General features: G+C 43.1%; 1 protein-coding gene and 1 long non-coding RNA gene across 3 annotated transcripts in view; both read right to left on the reverse strand.

Moving 5' to 3' along the window:
- Positions 1–19,067, reverse strand: part of PRKAR1B (protein kinase cAMP-dependent type I regulatory subunit beta) — a 125,010-nt gene that overhangs the window by 87,652 nt on the left and 18,291 nt on the right. For both annotated transcript variants that reach the window (XM_014610778.3, XM_014610779.3), the window contains exons 3-4: positions 16,838–17,008; positions 10,530–10,621 (exon numbers count right to left, since the gene is read on the reverse strand). In XM_014610778.3, the coding sequence (XP_014466264.1) occupies positions 10,530–10,621; positions 16,838–17,008 (263 nt within the window). The remainder of the gene's footprint in view (positions 1–10,529; positions 10,622–16,837; positions 17,009–19,067) is intronic.
- On the reverse strand, positions 308–10,518 carry LOC109284932 (uncharacterized). Its single transcript, XR_002092557.2, has 2 exons — positions 5,966–10,518; positions 308–4,999 (listed from the first exon to the last, which is right to left on the reverse strand). It is a non-coding gene; the product is annotated as an uncharacterized LOC109284932 (long non-coding RNA).

Genomic DNA, 19,067 nt, shown 5'->3' on the forward strand with positions numbered 1-19,067 from the left:
AGGCTAAATGTACAACTATGCACCTCAAACACACAGATGATCTTCCCATCCTGGCACAGGTAAAAGTCACTCTGGAAGAAATCTGGCTTAGAAAAGCCTGAAGAATCAGTCCCCAAAACAAGAATTATTACAGTGAGCGTTTCTGTTGACAATTGACATATGCCCCGTCTTAAGGCAAAAAGACAATGCTTTAAGGAGCTTTAGCTGAAATAAACCATTGTTCTTCGATGCACAGAGACAAACTGCCATTCCCAACGAGCTTTCAGACACTTTGATGCAAAAGATGAAGACAAAATACTGGCAGATATAAGACTGGATAGTCCTTTATTCAACCTTTGCACTTCATTTTATACCCCTAAATGTCAAGTAATAAGTTTATGGTATTATTGACAGTTAATTGCAAGTAGTATACAAAGGCACAGTAACATACACTGCAGCAGTAGAGATATTTCACAGCAGGAAGATAGTGGCTTTTTATTTTAATGTAAAATACATATTCAAAGACAATCATCCTTGACTGCGAGGGACTGCCAAAGGAGAAGATTTATTTAAATAAAATATCGTTGTACAGCAGCTGCAATGTGCTAAGCTTAGGCTAAGGATTTCATCCTATGAATGCATGAATGTTATGTCCCAGCCCACTTTCTCTAATCAATTATATGGCTACCAGGTAAAGTACTGCGCTGCTTAAACTGCTTATGCAAAGATCTTACATGAGCATGTGGTAGACTACCTTCTACTAAATCACTAAGGTAAAAATTGATACATAATTTAAATTTAAAACTCTGACATGGCACCAGCTGTAGTTGAAAGGAAGTCTCCAAGTCTGCTATAGTGGCTACATCTACACAAGATCCTGACTGCGCAGTTGTTACTTGTGTATACAAGTACTAAAGACCATTTGGTAACCTGAGTTACTGCACAGGAGCGTTGCAGTAAGTGCACAGGAGCGTTGCAGACTGAGGAGTAGCTCATTACTACTGTGCTGTAGCATCGCATCACGCTTTGTGCCACATGACGCTACTGCAAAGTAGGAACGAGCTACAGTGCAGTCAGCGTCTCATGTAGATGCAGACAGTGTTCAGTTAAACAAAAGTTTTAAGAAAACTGAAAACTGAGAAACTTGTCTTTAGCAAATGAAAACATGAATATATCATAAGTCAGAAGTATAACCTATCCTACGAGACCAAAAAACTGCTATCACAAAAAGACTTTCCTTGTACACATTCTGTGTGGAGTTAAGATTGCTGTACAGTGCACTGAAATTAAAATGGACACAATCTCTTGAAGGCTTCTAAGAGAGGGACTTTGGATAACAACCCTAGAGATTGCTTCCTCTGTGCAGGACACTCATTCAAGTTTGATTAAAGACAATACTTCGCAGGTTACCAAGATGGATATGATTCAAAATAAATTCAGTCTTTAATCCTTGAACGGGGAATTGGAGAATTTATTTTCCAAGTGGCTGGGAATTCCACTCGATTTCATTTCCATTTTGGTTGCCAGAAAGTTCCTGCTTCCAAATTCCACAGCTTTTCTTAGAATAAGAAACTGTGTTCACTGGCAGGCTCCAATTCAGCAAGAAGCTTATGCACATGCTTTAATGTAAGCATGCGAATAGTTCATTTGGTGTCAATGACAAGTCAGTGGAACTATTCTAGGGCTTAAATTTAAGCACAAACTTAAGCATGTACTTAACTAGCATGCTGAAACAGAATTTATAAAGCAAAAAGAGAAACTGGACTGTCTGAGAGTTAGTGTTGGTATTTTATTTGGACAATTCCTTGGCATTACTCCAAAGAAAGAAAAACACTGTTTAGTTTACAAGAGGTCAGTTTGAGTATTTTCTTCACCTTTCTTGGCAGGCGGAATTCAAAGGATAGGCTTGCAGTCATGTAAAAAAGCAAACATCCTTTCCTTATCTAAAAAAAAAAATGAATCACGAAAAATGAAATTCCTCCCCAAAGTCAGAATGGTTCAACACTGTACACTTTAGACTAGAACATGTTACATTTGACCATGAGTGTAAGTGCCATGTCTTTAAGTTCAGGTTATCTTTGCATGTCGCTGTTCCTCTGTTAAAAGAAGAAAGGTATATGATTTCAGTGTCCTTATGGAAAATTCCACAGTGAACTGCCTTCTTGTATTAAACAGGGTTGTAGCCAGTGCAGTAACATAGGCGAGCTTTACTGTACAGTAGACAATGGCTCCATGTCAGCTTTCAAAGTTTAAAAAATGGAATCATGGGAGCTGAAATCATTGCAATAAGGTGTAAGAGCTAGGATATTCTAGATTAATTTGAGATCCATAACTAAAACTGCAGTCACACCAAACATGTGAGATCAAGTAATACCTCTCCAAATATAAAATTTGGGAATGTATGTTTTTATTTTTTCCACCTCTCCCCAGCCAGTGGATTGTCTCCCAAGGCACTCAGAAAATGCATGTTACCACATGCCATTATAGGATGCAACCTGCTCGCCCCATGGCATGGATTCTGCTCTTCAGCCTGCAGCAAAGAGGAGCAGGTCTACAGAGCTGCCCTCCCATCATGGATCCTCATTGACACACCGTTCATCCCAAACAAGTAGGTAGGGAAGCAAACCCTGCCATTCTGTGGGAAGCAGTGTCATCTAGTATCTAAAGCTCTAGTTTAAGAGTCACTAGACCTGGTCTTGTGACTGATTCTGCCACTGATCTATTATTGGGCACTTAATTTCTCTGAGCTTCTCTTTCACTTCTAACCCTTTGGTGGGCTTGTTTTATAGTGTACACTCTTTGAAACAAGGACTGTAGCCCACTATTGTGTCCATACAGTGTCTAGCACAAAGTGCTCTCTGGGCAGTACAGCAGCACAAATAACAGTAACAAACCTTTCTGGTCTCTGTGCAGGCTAGCAAGCAAGGGGAACTTTATATCATTTCTGCCTATTGAGCACATGTAGAAAAGCCAGGCAGAATCTGCAATGTGTTTGCTTTTAACAAAGGAGTCAAGTTGCAAATGCAATGAGCCTGCAGGATGCATAATGAATACGTCAGAGCTGGGGTGTCCTGTTGCTCGAGTATCTTGATTCTGAATGGTGCCTGTCTTAGGTTTCTTCCACATAGATGAGGCATTACAGCTGGGCTGGGGCCAGCATTTTAATAAAACATGATATTATGGCAGTAAATAATGACCTTGAAATCCACTAATCACCAGAGGTTCAACAAATATTTTTATGTGGCAGCAGCAGGACAACTAAGAACAAGTAGTTATGACAAAATCCATTTCTCAAGATGGAGCATGTCCATTCCAGGTCACATACTCAAACCCAAGCTCCTGAGCATACATGCCTGGCACTGCAAAGCCTGCCTAGAAGCACCTGCACAAGCAGCTCCCAACCACATAGCAGTCTCAGTATTCATAGATTCATAGATTGTAGAGTCGGAAGGGACCACAAGCGATCATCGTGTCCGACCCCCTGCCCCTGGCAGGAAAGAGGATGGGACTGTATGGATGGGACTGTCACCCACATTTTCCAGTTGGATTGCTAGGGGCATGACAGAGGGTCTTACTTGAGCCACTCTAGGTTTGGGGTATGTAGGAAATCTGTGCATCCCTCCTGATCCCCGGTGCAGAATGGTTCTCCACCATTATGAGGAAGCATGAAATCATATACTGTCAGAGCAGATATAGAGGTTTATTTATTGTTTGCTAGTGGTTATTTTCTGTGACTATCAGAGAGTTTGATGCTTTATTTAAAGCCCTGCATGCAATTTCTTGACTCTCCCCTCTTTTGAAAGTACTCACACACCAATGCTTTGTATAAGCAAACCAACTTATTAATGAATGAAGTACTAAACAGAATTGTTCTGGAAAGCACTGCAGGCATTCCAGCTGCTTGTGCACAAAGAGCAACAGTGCAAATGTGTGCCATTAACTGAAGTGGAAGCTGTCCAGACTCACTGGTAGTGAAATGGGATGTCAGGTGTGCATAGCAGGTCAGCTGGCAAAAGCTTGCAGCAGCCTGCACCCTCCTGGCTATAGAAGCCTGCAGGTGGGCAGGGACTACAGCCCACTTACAGGTAGCAAAGTCTGATTACAGGCTGCCTAGGAAACTGGACCAGCTGAGGCAAATAATCAGCTGACTTCCAGGCAGCTAAAAGGGCTCCCAAGGAAGGGAACCAGGGGGTGGGGGGTTCTGTGATGAACAAAGATGGGACTGCAAGAGCTAGAGTGAGAAAGGATTGCTTGGCAGTGGCTGTAACACTGGTCCAGAAACTCTCAGGAGCTGGCAAGAGACTCAGAGCTGTAAAATTGGGAGCAGCAGGACTACCTCTGGGGAACTAAGATTGAGACAACCTGGGAAGCAAGCCTGCAGTGTAGGGATCACAGCAGGGAGCAGGAGGCACCTTCCCAGGAGCTACAGAGGACTCTGGACTGTGAGTATGCAGTATCTGGACTTTGCTAAGTTGAGTATTGACTTGTGGTGAAGAGGTTTCCTGTGAGGCAGTGGGCCCAGAAAATAAAGCACTTTGTATAGTTAAAAGACTGTTTGAGCTAATTAACCCCAAACCTGCTACAGAGTGTATCTGATATCTGCCCCAGGATGTACAGGTTACAAAGACATACTAGAATAGAGCAAACAGGGAACACCTAGACCTTCTAGTAAATGAAGATCTAGGTCAGAGCCCACCCAGCCACTGAAATGTCCAGTAGCTGCATTGGCTACAAAATATGTCAAGGAGTGGGGGGCTGCAGGCACTGGTGACTATGCTAGAGTTGGTGTTGCATGATACAGCTCCTGTTTCTGCTCGGAGTCCTGCTCTGTTATCCTCTAGTTGTGCTTGAGGTCCTGTAACTGCACTTCCCTTCCTCTTGGCTTTTCCCCTCTCTTCCTCCTACTTGGGCAGTCTAGGTTTCCTTCTGTCAGCCTCTTCCCTTTTGCCACACTGATTCCAGGTCCTCTCTCCAGAGTTCTAGATAGCAACCTCCAGTCCAGGAGAAGTTGAAAATCCTGCTGAAGAAAAGAAAGAACCAGTCATTTTTTGTGTCCATGGAGCAAAAGGAAAGAATCTTTTTCCCCTCTGGAATAGTCTGCACCATGGCATTTCTACAGATTGATACTTTTCTCACTTTTTCTCACGTTGTGCAAGTCCATCTTTACACAATGCGCTCTTATAGCTTGAGTTAGCCATGTTAGAAACTAAGGTCATCAGACCAGAGACCTGTTACCAGACTTGGTTTTAATGCATCATGGAGTGCCCTCAAAGATGTTAAGAAAGGGACAGCAAATTTAGCATGCTAGTGATAGAATTCCATCTTCCCAGTCAAAGGAGACTTTTCAACACCTATTGCCTGAACAGCTTATGAAGGACTGGAGAGGACTTCTAACCTACAGGGCAGTCATTATAAACTAAGCCTATCCAGGATTATCACTGACTATCATGAGTCTCTTCAGTAGAAACATTCTCAAGCATCTATGCCTGGGAAAATTCAGGCAAGCATTAACAGAACGTGGAATTAGCATGCAGTAGCTTTCTAAGAACAGGGCTGGTCCTCAAATGACTGAGTAGAAGGCCAAGTATTTCCATCCTCAAAGGATTTCTTCACTTAATTCAACCATTTTATAATCTAGGATATATGGCACAGTGCTAGTAGTGGTGTAATACTGTGTCTGTCTACTGGTGACAGAGCAACAAAGACTGACAGATATGCTAAAATATGCACCTATGCTCATGAAATCTGCAATTTCAGCTTTGACCTTTTTTTTTTTTTTTCTTTCATGAGTTCAAACCTTGGGCAACATGGGTTATGGAGAAAGGAGAGTGGGGAAAAACAGGATGCCTCTTGTCCACAACCGAGACTAAAGCTATCCCATTATATGTTGCATGGACTGAATCTTATTGGTTACAACCCAGAAACTTCTCCCACTTAGGCTGCAACTTTCCCAACAACAACAACAAAGATGGTTGGTGCCACTCACCTGGATATGGGTCCAACTCTCCCAGCTCTGCCTTTCGACACTGGTTCCTTGGTCCATTGCTGAAGAGATCTCGAGATATCTCCTTGCTCATCCAGTCAAATAGTCTACTCCAGGCCCTGTCCTAGCAGTATGGCTTTTTTCTGGTGTCCATTCTTCTGACTCTTACCCCTTTGTTTGGAGATCTTCTCTGATGCTGTTCAAGTTCCCTGTGGCCTCAGTCTAAAATTTAGACCATTCCTGGGTATTTAAGGCAGTGGAAAACTTTGACATGACAAAAAGACCTAGTCAAATTTGTCAAAAGAGCAAATGAACAGGGTGTTGCCCCTACCTGTAGTTACCATTTATGATTTGTAACAGAAACCCGTGCCCTGGACAGCTGTCTGCTTGATTCTATCTCCATCAGCTTCTTTGGGATGCTTCTACTAGAGGCCAACCAGAAACCTGGTTTTCCCCTCTGGCCAGCTAAGTTAAGCTGGGACAGCATCTGCAGAGGCTGTTTGAGCTGAAACAGCAGAAGATGGAAAAAAGGCATAAATGCCAACCAAACGTATATAAGCCAGAAGGTAGCTTTCAGTGTAAAGGAGGGGAGAGGGACGTAAGTGGATAGAAGAGCAGTAACACACAAGTCTCAGGAATTGTAGGACAGCAGTGGAGGACTTTCCAAACAAGCTCATCTGCACAAGCTAAACAACATCCTCACTGTAGAGTGGGCAGATTGGAGCCCATGCTAGAGCGAGACCCAGGTTTGACTATAACCCCCAGTTGCGACAGTGAGACCAGATCCAAAGTCTGAGGCTTTCTGAGCAAAGGCTAAAACAGCAGGGTCAGTCTATAGTGCAAACATACCCCTAGTCTCTGTGTGTCAGTAGCAACTCACTAATCTTAACTTATCATTCGCACACACAAAAATACAGTTGTCTCTCTTTTTCCCCTTAGCTCTCAAAGAGGTAAGATAAATCCACTCATTAAAATTGGCAGAAAAGTCAACTCTAGTGTGTTTGCTAATCTGTTACTGCCATAAATGGAATTCAGTTTTAATTATTTATTAAAAAACTGTATAAACAACATGCATTCTGTTAATTTTTTTTGTCAATTCAAAGGAAATTCAATAATGGCTCTATGGGACCTTTATGCAAATGAGAGATTTTCTATTCAAGATGTACATAATAAGCTAGATCCTTGGCTAAGGGTGAGGTACATAAAGCATAAGTTGTGTGTATGGCTTAAAGCCATCTGTTCCTTGGAGCTTGCTGTAGCTTCTAATCATGGCTAGCACTCTTGTGCCAAGGGAGAACCAGGGAGAAATTCAAGCTTCAATGAAATAGATGGGCATTTTGCCACTGACTTCAATAGGGTCATGATTTCACCCTCGGATGTGAACCTGCTGTCATCCAAGTCATTGGAAACCAGCCCAGTGGTACAGGATTGAGCTCTTAGTCCCCTTCCAGGTAAAGCTTTCTGTTCAGCACTTTAGATAATCAAAAACATTTGTCAATACCTCTGAGAAATCAGCCCTTGGGCCTGTTCTACATCATGCCTTGTTTGGGAAGGCAGGCTACTACAGACCATCCAAAATAATGCCCTGAGCATAAATGTGAACAGTACTATCTTAGATCCCAGTGCAGCATACAGCTGAGCACATGGCTAACTTGAAGCATGTGTAATAAACATACATGTAGGATGTTTTCCAACATGCTATCATAACTCATGGCTTGATACTGTACACAGAAGGTACGTCTACATGTGTGATTAATGCACGAGAATAAACGCCAGAGATTATTGCTCTGGAGTTTTTTGGTCCCAGGCATACCATTTGAATGTGCATCTGGGAGCAAAAAAACTCCACAGCGTATTACTCCAGAGTTTATTTATGTGCAGCACTTGGAGCCCAGTCAGAGCAGCTTGGGCTGGCTGACCCAGGGGGTCAGCCTGCCAACCCAGAGCTGCTCCAACGGGGCTCCACGTGCTGTGGAGGAGCTGGCTAAGGAACAAGAGTGCCTTACTGTGGGCAGAGCCAAAAGGCAGCCCCTGTGCTGAAGTGCCCTCATTAATCAGCCAGCTGAACTGCAGCACGTGGAATCAAGTCGGACCAGCCTGGGGCCGACAGGCTGATCCCCAGGTCCTCTGCCAGCCTGGGCTGCTCCAATCATGCTCCACATGCTGCGGAGGGGCTGGCTGGGGCACGAGGATACTTCAGTATAGGGGCTGCCTGCTGGCTAGCCTGGCACTGAAGCACCCCTATGCCCCAGCCACACCTGTCATTGTCTACACATCCACTGCAGTACACGAAACAATGTCACCACAGAGTAGTACTTGCGTTTAACTGGACTACCCTGCAGCAGCATTTATTAGTCTACTATAACCTAATAGAGCCACACATATAGACAGTGACATTTTACTGTGGAGCCAATTAGATGGCTCCACAGCAAGTGTCTCATGCAGACACGCCAAGAGACCTCTACAGCTGCTGGGCAATGGATGCGCCTAGATCTCCTAGCCCCAGAGCAGGTTAAAACAAAGGTTACTCCGAGTTGATTCAGACAAGAAAGATGAGTACAAGAGGCCATACCTCTATTTTTTTTCCCTTTTTCGACAGGAGGGATGACAACCAAAGTGAAACAATAGGAGCAGACAGAAGTGCAGCTCCCAGTTGTAACTTGGAACATTTTCAGCAAAGCTTTCTGATTTACAAGGTTAGCCCACCCTAAACAGAAGTTCACTGTTAGTTCCAGGCAGGGCTCTCTGTTTTCAGAATGGGAGGGAGGAAAGACAGTGAAGGGAGCTCATTCTTGGGGCTCCCCAGCCAGTGCTGACAGGTGGGGTGGATAAACTGGAGCCCCCCAACTCGGGAAGGAGGGGTCCAATACACCCGGACCCACCCTCTAGTGGAGGCCAAAAAATCCCCAGACTGAACTTCTTCTGCTCCCTTCCCCCATCCTTCTGAAAACAGCAACAGGCTGGGAGCTCCACAGACACAAGTTACAGAAGATGCTATATTTTGTTTAAACGTCTTCATCTGATACTTCATGCAATGAAAGGTCAGATTTTCATCCGATTGGTCATTTTTAAGCTGTCTGCAGCTGTGCATTTGTGTTTGGTCATGGCTATAAACTGCTTTCTGTGGCCTGATCAAGCAAAAATTGTCACTTATCCAGTGTTCCCAGACTGGGAGGAGCTGCTACAGGAGAATAAACCACTACAGCAGAGTACGTGAAGTACTCCCCTTTTCCCCACTCCTTCAAAGAAGACAGAATGCAACGATCCCCAGACAGAGCCAGACACCACTGCTTTTCCTGAGCTGTATGTCTGTAAGATGCAAATTGGCACCAATGAGGGTAGCATATTTTGGCTTGCTGACTTCTCAGCACTTGACAAGATGTTGCTTTAGTCCAGCCTCAAGATACGATGTCAAGAGTGAATTCATTGAGATTTAAAGACCAAACAGTCTCTTTGTACACTACATCCTAGTTGGCGAAAGCATGATGCATACATCTGTCTAAGAGCTTCACTTGCTTTTGATGTGCATGATAGCTTGTTCTACTTACTATGAGGCTCGATTGTGGCATGCAGCTGCTGCCTTCAGAAGGGGGATGGTGAAGAGCTGAGTGCTGCAATACGAACAGCACTAAGGGGAAAATCTATTCTGGAGTTACACCAGGTGCACCATAGCTTGGAGAGGGGGCCATTTGGTCCCCATATTTCTTGGTAATTTGCTCCCAAGAGAGTATAAGGAAATGGTAAGCCCTGGTCTCCTCAGACTGCAGCAACAGATTCTCTAGCTGTCATGTGGACTGCACAAGAGAGATGAAGCACTCCCTGTACAACCTTCCCATGTGCACATATCCATACTCGGGCAGTGGATAGTTTTGCTCATAGAATTAAATGAGACCTAAGGAATGGTGCGGAGAGGTTGTGGCTGTCACCTGCAATCCTAAATACTGAGTTAGAGCATGAAAAACTAAACATTCCTTTTCTGTTTGATTTTTTTTTTTCCTCCTTGCTAAAATATCCTTGGAATATCCCTTTCCTTCAGTTTGCACCTGACAGTGAAAATACATTTCCATTGCTTACATATCATAATAGGTTTCTGGCGTGCCCTAGATTTACAACAGAACTATACTGGATTTCTGTCGTGTGTGTGGGAAAGAGAATATATGGGAAATTCATGACCTCCTAATTACTCTGAGAAGTTGCACCCTAATGGGATGTCCTGATAATTAGGCTGTTTAACTGCCTGTGACAATGGTTAATTTATGCCTCATACAAGTAAAAATCTGTACTTAAGAGTGTAGTTAGTTCCAAACATGAGTTGTTCTACTGATGGAGCACACTGCCGTTGCCACAATGCTGCTCAAGCTCCTGGTGTAGACAAGGTCTTAGTTTCTAATCAACCATATGAGCGGTATGTGGAACTGGTTATAACCCAGGTATACCAATATCTGATGAGAGAAATGTCAATACCAACAGTTCGTTCTAGGCTGAAATACAAGATGTTTCAGGTTTTATAGAGGATTTGCTTTCAGCCCAGGTAACATATTCCACTAATTCAAAAAGCACCTCATACCTTCTTTCATTGTCATCAAGGTGAGCAAAGAGTACGTTCTTGGAGATGGCCTTGGCCAAAGCAGTCATCGTTTTATAGTCCTTTGGAATAACCTAGCAGTAAGAAGAAGAAACAAAGAAAGTTATGGCTCTGGCTTTGTTTCTTTGTTGGGCTTTTCTGTTTAAAAGGCTGCGTTAGTCAGTGAAGTAGGCAATGCTTTTTTTTTTTTTTTAAATGCTGAGTCAAATTTAAAATTTCATATAAAACCACCAAGAAAATAAGACATTTCTATTTTGACAATGTGGGGATAAGAATAAACATTCCTCATATAAGAAACAGAATAGGAATATAGGGGAGGAAAACTTAAATGTCCTTATAAAATACAGGGAAAAATCAGTAGGAATAAAACTGCAGGCTTCCTTCAATTTTTAATAGACTGAAGAAAATACTTTCCATAGTCCTCTACAAAGTAGCATCCAAACTAACCTATCTTTAAAATTATGAATCAATGCACTCTTTCAGCTTCAAAAATTAAAAACAAAGCTATTTTTTATTATCTAGGAAATGTCCTGATAATGGGCAAAATCTGATGAAGGAAAGAATTCCTGCTTTATTTTCAATAGTATATACGCTCATATCTAGGATTTTTAAAATAATTTTGTATGCACAAAACAACCATTTCCACCAACAGTAAAATTAAGTAAAAGAAATTAAGGCAAAGGGTAGTATTTTGGAGAATTTTGAAATATAAGCACAAAGGGAAGAACTACCTACATTTCTGCAGAAACTGCATAGGACAAAAAGCTGATCTTGATTTGATATTAAAGTCTGAAGTATGAGAAGTAAAGCACCTTGCAATATTTTGTAGTGTCTTCATAACAGAATGGTCCTTGTGATATAAGAGGGGAAGGCAGAGACTCTCTGCCCAAGAAAGAGCCACAGACACTCAGGAGGGAATGGACACAGCTGAGAGGAAGAAATCTATATAAAAAGCCCCTTCAGAAATGGCAGGGGTTAAATATGTGAGAGGGGGAGAGATAGTCCTCTAAAGTTCCTCTTGCTTCCCCCACTCCAAAAAAGAGTTGGGTATCTATTTGTTTAGTTTTAAATCCCTGATCCTCCCGAGAGGGCTAAGGAGACTAATGGTTTGGTTTTTGGTTTGTTTGTTTTTTTTAAAGAAAAATGCCCAATGAATCAGAGAATAAATCTTAGCTGGAGAGGGGTCTTTACATTTTGGCACAGGGAAGACGTTCTCTTGCTGTGTTAAAGGGTTGTTTCCTGTCATTTGTCTCCCCATGGCAAAGGAGGGGTCCTGACTTGTCCAGGTGGCCCTACTGCCCATCCAGGAACAGAAAGGCTGTCTGTCTCAAGTGGATGAACAGCTGCATGGGCATACCTGACTGCTGAGTGTCAAATTAAGAACTGACCTAGATCTGTCATACAATTCAACCCTTGAACCTTCAACAAGCTGACAGTATTTTCATAAACGCAACATATTTTGAAAGTGTAGAAAGTCAATCAGAACTGCATATACATAGAATCACAGAAGAATTGGGCTAGAAGGGATCTCATCTAGTCTAATCCCCAGTTGGAGGCAGGATCATCCCTGTCTAAACCATCCCAGGCAAATGTTTGTCTAACCTGGATTTAAAAACCTCCACAACCTCCTTTTAATAAGCAATCTGTTCCAGAGCTTAACCACCCACACGCTGAGAGTTTTGTCTATTATCCAAACAAAACCTTCCTGGTTACAATTTAAGTCCATTATTTTGTCCTGTTCCTTACATACACAGACAACAGTTGAGCACCATCCTCTTTATTACAAACCTATTTTGTATTTGACTTATTTGTCTTTGGCCTCCAAGTGCCACTCTAACATGAAAGCAGCAAGGCAGAGCCTCAAACGTGGGATGAGGTGGCTTCTGTGCAATAGAGACAAAAAGAAAATGGAAAAGAGGTCCTCAAAGCTTTGCTGGTAGCCAGAGGAAAGAGGGTGGTTGTGACAGGGAGAACTGTATCATTGCCTCTTACAAGAAAACACTTTTTGATTTCCACTTAGTGAACTGAGTCACCTGTATCATGAGATTCCTGCACAGTCAGTTAGTGATGAAATCTTAGGGAATAGCTTTTTCTTTCTTTATAGAAATAAAGCAACAAAATAACACTTAATCTGAATCTTTCTTTGTGTGGCACCATAGCCATGTGTTTACAAAAAAACCTGCAAATGTAAGCCTTACTACACTAATTTTCTCCCATGCACACTAAGTCCTTGATTTCAGGCTATTGACTCTATCTTTCTTGGCCGCTGTCTTAAAACCTCCGAGTTCCCAACAGTCTAAGGCCAATATTGGTCTTGCTTTAAAAATATTTGTCTTCTCATTTTCTCCTGTTATTCCCTCAGTGTAGACGGTTCTTCCAAATAAACCTCTGTGATATCAAGGCAGTCATTTGCTGATAACAGAAGGGGGAAAAAAAAGCAGTCAAATGCAGCTCTTAAGGCTAGTACTCAATTCCTTTGAATTCCTAACAAGTTAGCAGTCTAAGAAAATATCCCTTGGATTATTATTTAAATCCAATCTGCTCTTAAGAAATTAAAATCATAATAGCACTAGTCATAGAATGCACAGAAAATGATCTGTGCCGCTGCTGCTTCTGGCTTTGAACCAGTTACTGCCTACCAGGCCCCACTGCCAAGGCCGTACTGACATCATGGCTGATGGAAAGAAGCAAACAAAGTTCCTAATTTCAGGTTCCATTAGGAAGATAAGAAAATAACCCAAAGGAATATGGAGGAACATTTCCATTGGGAGTGTTTTTTGTTGGGGGGGGGGGGGTTGTTTTGTTCCCCTCACCCTCCAGAAGAGTTAGGCTGGGCCCATAATGAGCAGAGATAAATGCTGTCTTCTCTTAAAAGTTTCTAAAGGAGATATTAAAAAGTGTAGAAAGAGGAAAATTAAGTAGTTTAAAGTGCCTTTTAAACTACCATATAAATGGTTTTTAAACAGTGCAATGCATTCATAGTTTGACTATAGTGTTTTTAGAGCGTGCTGGATAGTTGCCAGTACTATCTGACTTAGACTGGGAGAGTGCTCCTCCCTGATTGGCTTCAGACAGAAAGTTCCCCCAGGTGTCTGCTTCTCAGGAGGGAAGGCCCAGCAGTAATCAGGGAGCTTGTATCATAAGCGGATGACAAAGATATATATAATCATAAGGGGGAGGGCGCAAAGAACCCTGCCAGAAGTAACGATTGACAAAATGCATTTGCATGAAATTAAATCATCTCTTTTGGAAGTTATTCTGACACTGAAGCAGGAGCTCTTACAGTCCCCCTGCTGCTGAGGCTATTTGTTAGCCTACAGTTAGAAAAGAAAGAAAATGCTTCAGTGAGACAACTAGGTTTGGAGCATGTACAAAGATGGACTGTCCCAAACACCGGCATTAACCAAAGGGTCTCCCATGTGTAAACTGGCATTCCAGGGGCTAGCCAGCAAGGGCACCAGGCAGATAGAAACATCTTCTGGGGATACCCTTGCGGGATAGAAGACTTGCACTTGGTTGTTAATCAGTTTAAATCCAGAGACAGGAAAATGTCACTACTGCAGAGTTGAGGCTGCCCCGTGGTATCGCCTGCCCTCCTGCAATTCAAAGTTCAGCAAAACTCAGACTCCAGAAGAGACAGTGTGAAGGCACTGATCACACAACATTAACTCTGCCCCCAGTGAATCTGGCACGAGAATTATTTGCATGCCCTCCAGCTGCCTTCACTGTTAGGTGTAACAGTATTCTGCAGGCAGAGAAATTAGCTGGAGCTGCTTGCAGGAGAGATTAGCTGGAGCTGCTTGGCAGCGGACTTTCAAACAACACCCAATCTCAAACTCTCTATTGTTCAACATGCACCAAATGGAACAAGACCCTGCCTAAATAAACAGATGCAAAACCTGCCGACATGTCTACTGTCACCATAATCAATACACTCTCTAGCAAAACCAAAATCCTTTTATAAAGAAATCACTTTCATTTATAAAATGGAGTTAAACAAAAGCCATTGCTCTAACTGTATTTAGTCTAGGCTGTATCCACTTCTTTTCTAGACTTGAAGGGTATTTTGTGCTCAAAAACTGGACCTCTGCTAGCATGGATGTATCCAGGATTTACCAAAGAGGGGTGCGACAAAGCTCCTTGGACCCTGGGGGACAGGAGTGAGGCATGGTTGGAGCTCCCAGAACCACATTAGACACTAGGGAGCTGGCCAGGGAGCAGGTGCACAAAAGGGGGGATCCACCCCCTGCTGACACTGCTACCGCTGTCCTCAGCTGACCTGGGGGTGGGAGGCACCAGTCTCTCTCCTTGCCCAGCTCCAGCCAGGGGAACTGAGGGAGAGGTGGTATGGGAAGTCAGGCTCAGCCAGGAACAACATGGATGGCATGAAGTCTTCTCCTTCCAGTCTTTGCTCCCTGCCCTTCCCACACTGGCTAAGAGTAGGCGCTGGTTGGAAGAATTTGTGCACCCCGACCATTGTCCCCAGCTGGGCTCCCCACACAGCTGCTTCCCCCGGGGGTAGCAAGAGCAGCTTTGGGGTTCCCCCCCATACCTGTATCAGCTGGGGACAGCAGTGACAGCATTAGAAGGGGGGGTGCATCTGCACCAATGCACCCCCTGAATCCACCCATCTACTGGAAAAGGTCCAGCTGGACCTTCACACCTCTACTGTTGGTCCAGTAAGCGATATTACCGAACGAAACTTCTTTGCCATTGTAATATGGGTGAAGGGCTTGTGAAATATAATGGCAGTTCTTTCTGTGGATGAGCATTTGACTGTAAAATGGAGTGCTGGAAGCTTTTCTTCAGTACAGTTCCAAGACCGAACACTCAATGAAATTCTGCCCTGTGGATGTCTTGTTTAATTAATTTGACCTGGCCTATCTGACTAGGTTACTACTTCAGCCCTACATAATCTGAGGTACCTCCATTGGAAATCTCCTCAGTGAAGTGATGCATATAGCAGAATTGGTAGGACAATATATATTTGCCTTTCTGTGAAAGCTCTGCAGGACAGGGATCTCTTCATTTCATGAGTCTGTATATTGATGTGAACAACTATGGCACTCTGAAATAGTGGCAAGAAGAGAGCTTAAGAGCATGACAGGGCAAAAGCCTCACACTGTTAATGGCAATGTGTTTGGGATTTTCCAATGAAGTTTAGGTTCATTTAAACTGCTTTGCTGGAAAGAGCCTGTTAAGTTAAATTATGGGTTTCCCCAGGTTGAATGGCTTTTTGTTCCATAGTGAAGTTTTAAAGAGTCCAAGTATTTTACAGCACATTAAAATATAGCCTGCAAATTTCCAAAGGAGAGGTAACTTTGCTTTTTTTTTTTTTTTTTAAAGGACCTGATTCTGATCTGAGTTACTCCAGAGCAGATTGAACTCCGTGCTGTAGTGGGGTTGTTGTTTTAAGCCAGAAGTTGTCTAACTCTTGTCTACGTTATGGTTTCTACGCCTGTTACTGCTGTATATCAGAGGTGTCAAACTCGCTGTGTGTCCCAGGCAGGCTGGATTCAAACTGTGTAGCTCCTTGAGGACCAGACCCAGCCCGAAACATGAGAAAGCTGTGGCAGCACTAGCAGCTTCAGCTCAGACCCAGAACACAGCAGCAGTTCCAGCTTGAACCTGGAGTATGTGGTAGCAGTACCAGCCTCTTCCATATGCCCTGTATTGGAGACAGAGCTGCTACTGCTACATGCCCCACGCTGTGTGCCACAGTGGCAGCTCTGCCTCCAGCACTGCACACATGGGAGGGGCTAGAAGTCACAGAGGTAGGGATGCTGCAGTGTGGACAGGCAAAGCGGCTGGAGGGTGACTGGAAATGTGTCAGCCCTCTCTCACCCTCCTAACACTGATTGCTATGTCCACTGAGGCCTGAAGACCCCAGATTCCCTAGAAGAGTACTCTCCCCAGTTCCGCTGATAGTCCAACGGGCCAAAAAGAACAGCTCTATCAGCTAAATCCAACCCATGGGCCATATGTTTGACATCCCTGCTGTATATTACAGATAACTCCCAAAACGAACTCTCTAGCAGAGGGTTGTGACATCCAAGGAGACCTCCTCCACTATAACCAGCTTCCTCACTCACCTTTGATTTTTTTCCAAACCTTGTATCATTGGTTACCTTCTAGTTCTTCTCATGTTTACTCTTGACCACTGCTTGACGATTCCTCAGAGGAAGTGGCTATACAAAATGACCCAACCGGTTCAAATTACATTTTCAGAATAAAATGCAAACAAGTGACATCATGAATTGTTTAGAATCAAATAGATGGCAATATGTTACCTTTCTAACATAAGAAACAGCATCTTCCTCAGTGTACACCTCAGCGCTGACACCACCCCTTCTACGGCGAGCTTTTACCACTGGGTTTGGAGGAGGTGGAGAAATTTCATCATCATGAGAATCAGACTGGGAATTGGATTTCTGCCGAGCCAGTATTTGTTTGCATTCTTCCTGTAAATAGAAAAGATGACAATGATGCATTCCCCCCATAACTATGCAGCTATTATCAAGAATAAAACTTGATTTGCTCCTCTCTGGTGACTTCCAGCAATCTATCCCTTTCTACACCTGCATGAAGGTATTTTTATCGTGCATTTATGGGTGCACTGGTGAAAGAAAATTTCAAGTACAAAACGATGAATAGCAGGGAGGATCAACAGCAGACAGACACAATCTGTAAAATATGCAATAAAGTTCTGTGATACCCAACTCAGCTCTCTCTTACATACTTCTTCAGCAATGCATCTTGGACAGCAAGAGATAATAGATTAACTATCATTTCCCCTAACTAATCTACAGAATCTATGAACTGCCAAGTATAAGATACTCATGGGGTAGCAGGGAGAGGAACTGACTTTGGCCCACACTTGTCACTTAAAGTGTTTTGAAAAGCCACGCATCCACCACGCTAGCTACACATCTGCAAGAAGCTTTGCTCGTGTTTACCACCATCCGAGTGCAACAAAGATGCCAGTTGACCTTTCTCAAGAGTTTGCAAATCCCAGAAGCTCTACCAGAGGTCAAACCTACTCACTTTGGGTTTACAAGACCATAAGCAACACCCTTAAATGTATTTCCATCCATGCAAATGAGTTCTAAATTGGGTCTTGCAGGACAGCGAGAAATGATCGCTGGCTTAGCATCAGCAGGCCAACAGCGAGGCTGAGCTCTAAATCCCACACTCCCAGGATACAGAATGAAAATAAGAGGAGGAATCCTTGAGGAGGGAGTAAGGGGGAAAGGAAAAATAGTATAGAAAACCTACAAGTAGGACAGTCATGAGAGTTGCACAGCTTTTTATCAGAGTGTTATCAAGATGTACTGAACTGTTTAGATTCCCTAGAACTGAACTCGACAGAACTACTTATAAGTCTTCACAGTAGGACCCGGAGACCCAATAAAGTCAGTGTCTCCCACCACAGCAGAGATCAATAACAAACTCCAGCCCCTGCCTTGGCGATTCTGATCTAATTTAAGACACGACTTAGCAAGTGTATGTAATGAGCGGAGGGAGCGGAGGAGGGAGGATGAGGGTATCAATGCTAGACATGTGGTTAATTACCATCCTAGCCAGTTGGTTTTATTGACACAGGAAATGAGTTATGGTTAGCTCATTAGTTATGACACCAAAAAGTGAGCTACATTTTTTTAAAAATCTGTCCTGTTTTACTGGCACATGCCCAAAGTTTTAAAGCTTGTAAGAAAAACAGATGATTAATATATAGTTTTTGCCATTGATGTTTTTGACTGACTGACAAATCCAGCTATGTCACTTGTCACTTCTGGTCTTTTTCTATTCACTTTCTCCACTCTCACAGACAGCACTGCCTTTCTGCAACCAAAAAACCTTTCCCACTGCACACCCCCTTATCCCGTCCCATCCTCCCCCCAACCCATGTTGCCAGTGGCTGAGTTAAGTAACAAATTAGTATGTCTCATGCGGCATAAGTCAAAGTGACATGTCCTACCTTTTTTGTCAAATGTAATCTTTAGGATCCTGTGGCTTAGAAAACCAATCTGGAGACCAATGGAGAAATACAATGTATAGCCTGACTAAAGGTTTGTTTCTGCAAGCTGCTAAGCTATCCTGTGAAATGCCAAGCTCCTTCTGTTATTACTGTCTCTTTATTTATGTATTTATTACTTGGGAATTACCAGAATACCTGCTGCAAACTAGAACCCAATTGTGCTCAGTGCTGTACAAACACAAAATAAAACTGACCTTGCAGGAGTGTTCAGCTCATTGTGAAATAAAGAGCTCCAGGCTACTAAAACTTTTCACTTCCAATTCAAAATATTAAGAATGTAAAACATCAAGTATATCTAGCCTGGTTTTCTCTGCACTCTTGGAAGTATGAACCCTACGAAAATAGTCTCACCAATTTCCTCCCCACAATGCAAACTGCAGGTAACTGGCTGCACCGAGCCCCTTAGGTATAAGCATGCACTGACATCAATGCCCAAAACATGCACGTTGATAATTGTAATTAATACCAGCTTACTGACATCA

Source organism: Alligator mississippiensis, chromosome 13 (genome assembly GCF_030867095.1).
Source record: "Alligator mississippiensis isolate rAllMis1 chromosome 13, rAllMis1, whole genome shotgun sequence".
In the NCBI taxonomy this organism is placed as follows: domain Eukaryota; kingdom Metazoa; phylum Chordata; order Crocodylia; family Alligatoridae; genus Alligator; species Alligator mississippiensis.